This window comes from Diadema antillarum, unplaced genomic scaffold (genome assembly GCF_040938485.1).
Source record: "Diadema antillarum isolate AM-2024a unplaced genomic scaffold, OU_Dant_1.0 scf00000083, whole genome shotgun sequence".
NCBI lineage: Eukaryota > Metazoa > Echinodermata > Echinoidea > Diadematoida > Diadematidae > Diadema > Diadema antillarum.
Genome location: NW_027270972.1, coordinates 462,501 through 471,992, shown reverse-complemented (window position 1 = coordinate 471,992; position 9,492 = coordinate 462,501). Strand labels below are relative to the sequence as shown.

Sequence of the window (9,492 nt, the reverse complement as noted above, 5' to 3'; positions counted from 1 at the left end):
ATACCATTCTATTGTATTTACATTTTGACAGCCACCACTGCACTTTCGGCTCGGCCGTCCTTTACCACGCATACATACTGTACCCACTGTACCCGAGACTGAACCCAAGGCCTACCCACTACCACAGCACCAAGGTAAACAGCGCGCGTACCTACCTGCAGCCCTACAGGCTACACATGACGATCAACCGTGGTATGGCTTCTTTCTTTTGAGAAAACTAACGTTAGAGAACTGAGGATCTGAAATTCAGGATCACGATGTGATGTGCAGCGAAGACGATCATAATCCTGGAAGAGATGGATGTATTCTTTCATATGACAGAATAGATCGTATATCTTCCAGTAAGTGACACATCTTCAGCTTCAGTAGGAAAACGTACTTGTCCCTCATCTAGATTCTAATCTCGGCTCGCCTCGGTGAAGACAACTGAAGTTGCAAATAATAATGGTTGTAGCACTGCCACACAGAAAATGTCAAGGCTATCGTGTAGACTATAATGTTAATTCGCAATTGCGATGATGTGATTGTTACAAGAGAAGTGGAATTTTGGAAAATGGTGACGTGACATGACAGTTACTACTCTATCTAGAGTCTAGAAAAGGCAGAGCCTAGCGTAGCGTAGCGATCTGGTGTTCTGGTGAGATAGCTGAGTCAAGGCTGAAAACCAACAACTCATGCATAACTTGTTTTAAAGATTCCAATATGCAATGGCCAATGCTCTTGACAAAAAAAAAGGGGGTCATATTTTCAAAGTTAGAATAAGATGTTAACCTAGTCTACAATGCCAGTGCAGTGGTATCAATTTTAACCAGTATGATCGTTGTAAGAACGCCTTTCACTATCGCGTACGATTTAATGAAAAATATGTAAACATGTACGTTGTAGGTACAATACAATGTGTTGATGTCATATCAACTACTAACTAGCTTTTTCTCATTTCAGTTATGTAATTTCAATGTGATGTTGTGTGATTTTTGTTGGTGTTTCCTCATTGTCATCCCCAACAGGAAAAATGTGAAAAGACTTTGATTTACAGTATATTCCTACGGAGGAAGAATGATAGAGCTTTAAACAGAAACAAACGTGCACTGAAAGCTACACATCTTCATTCAGCATGATTACGAGACGATGGATGCGAATTTTGTTCGTCCTCATCCTGCTTTTGGCTTTGGCCAAAGTGTGCTTAAGGATGATCCAACAGGAGCCTCGTCGCAGTGTGGACAGCGACTTTGAGTTTGCTGCCCTCATCAGAGAACGAAGGTAATGTCGTGAGCACAACAGCACACAGACACACAATCAATTCAAACCTGCTCTAGCGACCACCTGTCTGCATTGTAGCCACCACCTGAGGGGGGGGGGGGGGGTGATAGGGAAATCCCGCACAAAGAAAATGAGTAGTTAGGAGTTAGGAACCTGTGCGCAGCAACCACTTGCCTAATGTGGCCAGTGCAGTGACCACAGATTTGGTTCCGACTTGACGACTGAAGAGTGTGCACAGTCAATGACCACCTAGCAGTAGCATGCAGTAGAGTGACCTGCTTATAATACATGCTTACAATACATTGTCTACAGCTGAAAAGAGTGGATTATTGTTTGAAGGGGCATGGGAAATTAGTGAGCGCAATTTCTATGACCTTCGTCGGTGTATAACTGTGTAGCATAGTTGTGTACATTTAATCATGTGATATGTCTTCAATGACCACCCTGTCATAAATGACCACATATTTCAAATTTCCCTAAAGTGGTCATTCTGAACATATTTGACAGTACATTGTACTTTCTTACATACTGGGAGACAATTGTATTACCTAAGTCATGATTTCAGTTTCATAGTGTATTCCAACTTTTTTTTTTTGTATTTCCTTTGTGCATGCCTCTCATTTGAAGGATTTCAACTGCATGTATAAAGTTAGTCCAAGGTTTTCTTCAAATTTGTTGCCATAGTAACAGCTGATTACAGTGAAGCTGCACTAAGGGCTTCCTGTGACAAACATACAAACGAAAAGTGCATTCAAGTTTGTATTACCACAGTTTTTGTTAGGTTGCAATTCTTATGTAATAATAGATATCACATGGTACCAGCTGCTCAGTTCTTGCCAATGTGGTCTTTATAATTATTAAGCAAAAATAGATAAATACCCTGGAAAATAAAATAGTAGCATGATGACGATGATGATGATAATGATCAATGATGATGATGATGATAATAATAACGACAACAATAGATAAAAATGAAAATCATGGAGTGATTGTGTGAACACCTGTGTATGCTACTGGAGGCATGGTGCACATTGAGGCACACAGGTATGGATTAATTCAGAACTAGGCTGGTCTTAAAAGACTGGAGAAAAGGGTTTTCTTTTCTTTCAATAGCGAGACCGGCTGCAGAATGGTGTTGACACTCTCAGACTTCCTGTCAGAAAGATGCACATTACAAAGCAAACTTGGGCGGGGGAAGAAGGGAATATACAACATGCATGTTCTCAGAGGGACAATTTTTTTTTTCTGTTGGGGCACCATTTGCTTCTACTTCAGACATATTCCATATATGATTGTTATATATGATACCAATGTCTTGATGCTCAAACTTTTGTAGATATTGTTTTAATGTAATTATTTTCTCTTTATTGCTCGGGCATTACGTGTAAAACACTGATTTTTGATAAGTTTGAATTGATTCATTATTCACTTTTGCCTTATGAAGAAATATTTGAAATAATAACCCTTTTGCTGTATGTGTGGAAGAAAAGTGTGCTTGTTATTAAAAGTTATTCTTTTTTTTTACAGCGGAGGAAGAAAACGGATACCCCCAGACTCCAACTATACAGACACAGTGGATGCTGGTGACAGGTTGGACAAGGACCTCTCAGTTAGTGGCAATCAGAACATCAGTGGAGGCAGCGAGACGTGGAGAGGGCGAAAGTTTGTTGGTCCCGGGGCCATGGGGCCTAAAGTCGCTGAACCAGAGGTCCTTGACCCTGAAGTGGAGGCCAGGCTGTGGATGGAAGTGACGAATCACTCGGCCCCGCAGATTGAAGAGATGAGAGCGCTGGCCAAGAAGCCGTGGAAAGCCAATATTAGTGGACTCACAAAGTTCAGGTGAGCACATTTATCTTGTTACTATAAAAATATATCCTTGTATTTTCGTCATATGTGTCTGTGAGATGAAACATTTGTAGGAACTTAAACTTAGAGGGCTTCACTGTTATGTAAGGTATAGATGCTTCAATGTGTCTTCAATGAACCCAGAACGAACATTAGTGAGAAGAATCAGACGCAGTACGTATGGAGGCAAAAATTTGGTTTATATTTTTTTATCGGCACTTTTGTTGCATTTTTCTGGAATATGGTTATCATCATCTATTTTTGTAATTATTCGTATTGTAAATACATATTCACCTATGCAAATTGATACTGTCTGTAAGTACAAGTATCGGGTCGTGAAAACTCCCTTGTGTTAACAATAGGCCCGATCTTGCTGTCGATAAGTAGTTTTGCCACAAGCAGAAAAAAAAAGAGACACAATGCAACAGAACAATGACAAATCAATGCTGTTGCATTCATTTCAAATGATGCCCCGTTCTTTTGTGTTATTGATGTTAGTCAAGCAGTTGCATTTCACACCAAACAAGAAGGAGTCAAGTAAAAGAGAATCCCACACCATGGAGAGGACAAATGTTGTAATAAAGGAGCTAGTCAACCAAAAAGAAACAAAGATAATCACAAGAAAGACTTAGAGGTCATGAAACAAAGGAACTAGGTCATGATGGATACACAAGAAAAAAAACATAGAGGGGCAATATCATTATATGCTAAGTAGATACAGGTGAAGAAAAGGTGAGAAGTATGTATTGATTTGCCAGCATTACAAACACCTCTTTTGTTTGGGTGGAACAAACACAAAAGAGAGTTGAGGCAGGTTTGGGATGAAAGGAAGTTGAGGTGATACAGGATATAAAAGAAGAACATAATGCATTGGGACAATAGCTATTCATGTCAGGACAAGAAAGAATGAGAGTGGTGAAGAGGGTAAGAACAGAGATGGCCATGCAGAATAAAGAAAGGTTTTTTTTGGGTTTTTTTTTTTGAATGTGTGTCAACGGTGAGAGTGGTCACCCATCACCAGAAGTACGTATGCAAGAAAAGGAGTAGACGTCATTGACTCACAGCCCCTAATATCTGTTTACTGTAAGTACACATTAAAAAAAAAATGGTATCAAAATGATATTTGAGTGTCAGCACGTATAGCAACTTCCCTTTCGAAGAGACATTATTGATACCATTAGAACTGTAGAATGATTTTTAATATAGTTTCTTCTCTTTATTTCATTAAAAAAGAAAATGAAATTCAGGAGTTATGTGTGCAGGGATATCAATTGTTACTTTATTTTGCAATATTTTGGGCTGTTTGGTTTTTTGGGGTTTTTAGCCAAAATACTGCAGGCTTCATGGAAAATACTGATTTCTCCAAATTGTATGACTGCTCATCCTATTGCAGGAAAGATAGAAATACTGTTTTTTCACCAAAATATGCTTTCTCAGCCCCCAAAATATTGCTGTGCTGTTTGCGGGGCTAGTTTTCCTGTCTGTGTGTGTGTGTCTGTGTGTCTGTGAGTGTGCAAGTCAAATTAGAGAACAAGTGTACAGTAATCAGTTATTTCTTTCAACAATTGTTTTCTGTGTGTAGAGAGATGCTGCAGGACAATAGAGTGAGTACAGAGGATGTTCTTCTCTCACAGAACAACACACGAGTTGGAAAGCTCATAAGATTTGCCCTCAACCGCGATGCCTTTGCCAACATCACTAATGAAATATATACTGACTTTCTTCCAAAGGTGAGTCCAGCATTTTATGGCTATATTTACAAGGGTCATGCACACTGCTGTTGACAAATTGCTAAAATGTAGGGGGGGGGGGGGGGGGGGGGGGGGGGGGGAAGGAAAATAAATGCCTAAATGACATTTATTTTGGCGATTTAATTGCAGACCAGAGTGTTATTATTTTTTTTTAACTTTGCAATGATGTTTGCAATGATGATTTGCAATGAGTCAGCTCACCACAAAAAGTTTATAAATATTTTCACATGGCTTTCACATAAGTGTTTTTATTGATGAAAAAAGATATATATATATATATATATATATATATATATATATACATATATATATATATATATATATATATATATATATATATATATACAGTATAAATGTAGAAGTTGGTGAGCAACTGTGCCAAAAGCCATCAAAACATTGCCAGAAAAAATGTGGATAGTAGTGCAATTTTTTAACTTCTTGTAAAGTTTGCTGTTAGAATTAGCAATATGAAGACTCACTGTAGAAAAATAATGATGTTTGTCCACTAACTTGGTGAGCTGTTTTTTATGTCAGAGCTGCAGGGTGTTTTTGTATACTCCAGACTACAGGGCAAATAGCAAAGATGGTGTTTACTGTGGCAAAAACTCACAATGTTTCCTCTGGTTTTGTGATATTGTGATTTTCTAATGTCATAGTAAATGGGCATGTCAAACCATGCAATTTTTAAATGCTCCATATAATATTTCCCAAGTGAGAATAGGACTGTATTCAAGTTTATTAGAACAAAATCAACATTAATCAAGCATTTGTGGTTCTGAAGTGGCTTGCAACACTTCAAATGTATCACATTGGATGATGTACATCTTGCTTGGCAACTGCTTGGATTTGTTTTACTTTTTGATATTGTGTGATACTTCCTTGCTATTAGGTTACAGGACTTGAACTATACATGGTAAAATGATAAAGTAATGTACATTGTAGGAGGGAAAGGATCACTATACATTGTGGATGGCAATACATGTATATAGTACTGTAAAACAGGAAATTTTTGCATGCATGAAACTTTCGTGAGTTTTTAGACTGGCCAAGATTCACAAAAGTTAAATGCACACAAAAGATTTTTTATTCATCATAATGCATTGAGTGCTAGTACAATGCTGTACACTATACAAGTGCTATGATATGTGACCGTGCACCTCAAAACGAACATAAAGTCGCACACACTGATTTTGCGTGAGGACTGAAAATAAGTGAATAGGGTCAACCTAGCCGAACTTGACTTTTTCATATTTTCTGAAAGAGCGGGTCTTCTTTTACATTATGCTAAAATTTGGTATCATAAAACAGACAGGAAAGTGTGTTTTTTTAGCACTTTATCTCGAACATTTTTGGTAGAATAGTGTGATAAGGTGACTCTTTAGAATCCCTTTTTCATTTCTGAAAAACCTTGTCCACACTCTTCACTTTCAACTCTAATAACTTTTGAAAGGATTGGGCTACTGCTTTGAAAGTTGGCATTAATTATGGACAGAATGTGTTAATGAGGTTTGCTTAATTTCACTTTAATTTGATAATCCCTTCATTGTTGTTACTCTGGTGGTTTACTTTCTGTTTTTTGTCCCATTCATCACACAGCCAGCACGGTTTGGTAAAGATTAAGCGCTTGAATAGACACTCTACTTTAGAGCCTCTTTTCTGAGTTCACACTTTTCCTGAGTTTGTGCTTTCTTTCAAATATTTAGATAAGTTACGAGAGTCCATTTGATTTGAGTTATACATCATTTTAAAGCTTAAAGTCTGCTCTTTCAGAATATGGTCTTAACTGAAAATTCATGTCTGGCGACTTTTTGTTTGTTTTGAGGTGCAGGGTCACATATGGTATGCATAGTCGTGCATTTTTCTTTTTGTTTTTTGAACTACCATGGTATGTGTGTTTAGTAGTGTACATTCAGTTTTGCTGTGTGTTTTATAAATTGGCCAGCAGTGTGTGTTCACAAATCCCTGTATTACTAGTACTTACAGTATACTCATAATTTTTTCATGGTTGGTAATTTGCAAAAATGTTGTGCCGTGAAAAGGGCAAGCAGCTCCAATTTGCGAAAGTTTCATGCCTCAAATATTTTTGGTTTAAGAGTGAGTCACAAATATTTTGCCAGAGAAGATAACGATATCAAAAGCATGCTATTTGATTAAATGGTGGTGAAATTTTGTAACTGCTTTGGTGTATCTGCTGTATCAAGTCAATTCAATTCAATTCAATTCAATTCAATTCAATATAGGTTTGTTCACAATAAAACAAGAACATGCAACTCAAAAGCCGAAATTGTTCATTTTACAAAACATGTATGACATTTAAGAAAAAAATACATATGATGAAATTAGCTATCAATATGACAAAAAAATACTGTTCAAGTGGTGAAAGGTATTGAACAGTGTTAAAAAAAGTACAAGCCATAAAATAACTGCACTAAGCATGGACTGGTTTGTGATGTCAAGTAGACACACCATTTGATGGTAGCCTTAATCCATTTGTTTTTAGTCAAGCCTCAGTTATTTTAATCAACCAAACATTACTATGCTTAACAGTAATATTTTTTTACATCAAATATTGCTACATCAATCTATTCATGATTAACATACTATGTCTTATTCATTCCTTTGTCAGAAATCATTGCTGTCAAAGATGGAGCTACCCCGCTGTGCAGTCGTTGGTGCCAGTGGGATACTACTGAACAGCCTTTGTGGAAGTGAAATAGACCATGCTGACTTTGTATTCAGGTAAAAGGAGGGGAATTTTTTTTTTCAATCTATCACTTTAATATTGCAGTTTAAAGATTTATTAAATACTTTTGTATACACAGTGGCTTTATGCAAGCTGTCTTCAGTTTTGTGTTTCCTTTTATTGAATATGTATCAATGCACTTGAAATATGATTTTGTCAAATGGATTGTACTCTTAAGGTTTGATTGCATTGTTAATCATTACCCAGAATGAAACACTTTGTAAGAGCCATTGATCACATGCATATTAAAAAATGTTTTCAGGTGTAAGTTGTCGGACAGAGTAGAAATGAATGGACAATTATTTGTATGAGCATGGTAGTGGTTAAAGGCTAAAGGTTGAGGATCAAAGAACACTGGACTTTGGTTGAAACTATTATCCATGAGCCGTAATATTCATGTTCGTATTATCTAGTGGGAATTGATAGGTATGATAGATTTAAACTGACTGAAAATTGCCTGAAATGACTGAGCTGAAAGGTAGTAGATCAAGGTCAAAGGTTACCAAAATGTTGTTGTATGACCATAAATTACCCTATGTTTAAATCCAGAAATAATGTTATTTGCTGTAATGGAAATACATAAATTGGAAAGTATTCCTAGCTAGGATGTACATGTGTAGGACCAATTCTGGGTAGACAGTAAAGATCATGTGAGTTCATCAAGATGTAAATGAAGGGCAGTATGGTAGATGAATTGATTTTGTGAGAAGTGAAGGCATACTAACCACAGAGCACAATATTTGCAATGTTCTATTTTCAGGTTTATTTGCTGGTTCAATGTATTAGCTACCTATGTATAATACACTCAATGGCTTTTACATTGCTTGTTTTCAGTTTCATATTTCCACTCATTGATTTCGTATGAACGATCGTAAAATACGATGTTGCCATTATGGATTTCACTCATGAAATTTGATAACATTTTCAATCATTATTCTAATCAGTGTGGTGTAGCATTGCCCAAAGGTGAATACCAAAATTTGTGTGTCATCCTTTGCAGATGCAATATGCCAACTCTCTCAAGTTTTGAGCGAGATGTTGGTGGCAGCTCCAACATGACTACAATGAACACCATGACGATAGTATCACACAGGTGAGCTGGGCTTGGACAAACAACATTTGGGAGAAATTCTAGTCCCGTGGCAGGATTTAAATTTGGAGTTGTTGTGCTCTGAATACACCTATATCTTGTAATAGCTGCATTACAAATACAAAAATATGAGGCTTGTATGAGGAGGTGGAAAAATGCAACGAAATGTTGCAGAAATCCTACTTTTTTTTTCAGTGAAACTTCATGTTAACCTGTTGAGGAAAAGCTGATTTTGCTGTAACACACATTTTTTTTTTTTTTTATAGACACATACATGAGTATACTTGGGACTCATCTTCTATGGGTGAATTGAAGGTGAATGCTTTGTCCTGTACACCTTTATCAGAGTGGCAACTTTCATGCTTATACTGCATTTTGGGAGAAGATTCATAAAGTTTCTCTTTCAAATGACCAGCTTGGTTAATTTAAAGACCTGGTAGCATTGCAATTTGTGGGTGGCCTTATTCATTCACTGTCCACCAGGGTACATTCGAAAACCACGAATAGCACCCATCAGCGAATATGTGCATCAAAGCAGACATTCATCGGTAGCGGTCAATCCCCAGTCGAAATTCTTTGGCTGTATGTGTATTTACACAGAGATCAGTGATATTTAACACCTTGCCCCCCTTGGGGACCTCCAGGGTATCTTTTCATGTCATGAAATTTGTGAAAGTTTGGTGTACGTGAAAATTGTTGGTTTTACAGTAAAGTACGGGCGAATGATGAAAATGTATGCGGGCTGTGTCCACGCTATTCAATGCAGGTACCACTTCTTGCAGTCACTGAGCGACAGCAAGAAG

General features: G+C 37.2%; 1 protein-coding gene across 1 annotated transcript in view; it reads left to right on the top strand.

The window, feature by feature from the left end:
- Window positions 1-147: 147 nt before the first annotated feature.
- The window catches only part of LOC139717826 (alpha-N-acetylneuraminide alpha-2,8-sialyltransferase-like), an 11,023-nt gene continuing 1,678 nt past the window's right edge, over window positions 148-9,492 (top strand). Inside the window, exons 1-7 of the mRNA XM_071629322.1 lie at window positions 148-341; window positions 1,008-1,260; window positions 2,788-3,099; window positions 4,688-4,835; window positions 7,483-7,595; window positions 8,600-8,692; window positions 9,456-9,492. The exon at window positions 9,456-9,492 is cut by the window's right edge and continues 211 nt beyond it. Coding sequence (XP_071485423.1) covers window positions 1,115-1,260; window positions 2,788-3,099; window positions 4,688-4,835; window positions 7,483-7,595; window positions 8,600-8,692; window positions 9,456-9,492 — 849 coding nt within the window. The 5' untranslated portion in view covers window positions 148-341; window positions 1,008-1,114. The remainder of the gene's footprint in view (window positions 342-1,007; window positions 1,261-2,787; window positions 3,100-4,687; window positions 4,836-7,482; window positions 7,596-8,599; window positions 8,693-9,455) is intronic.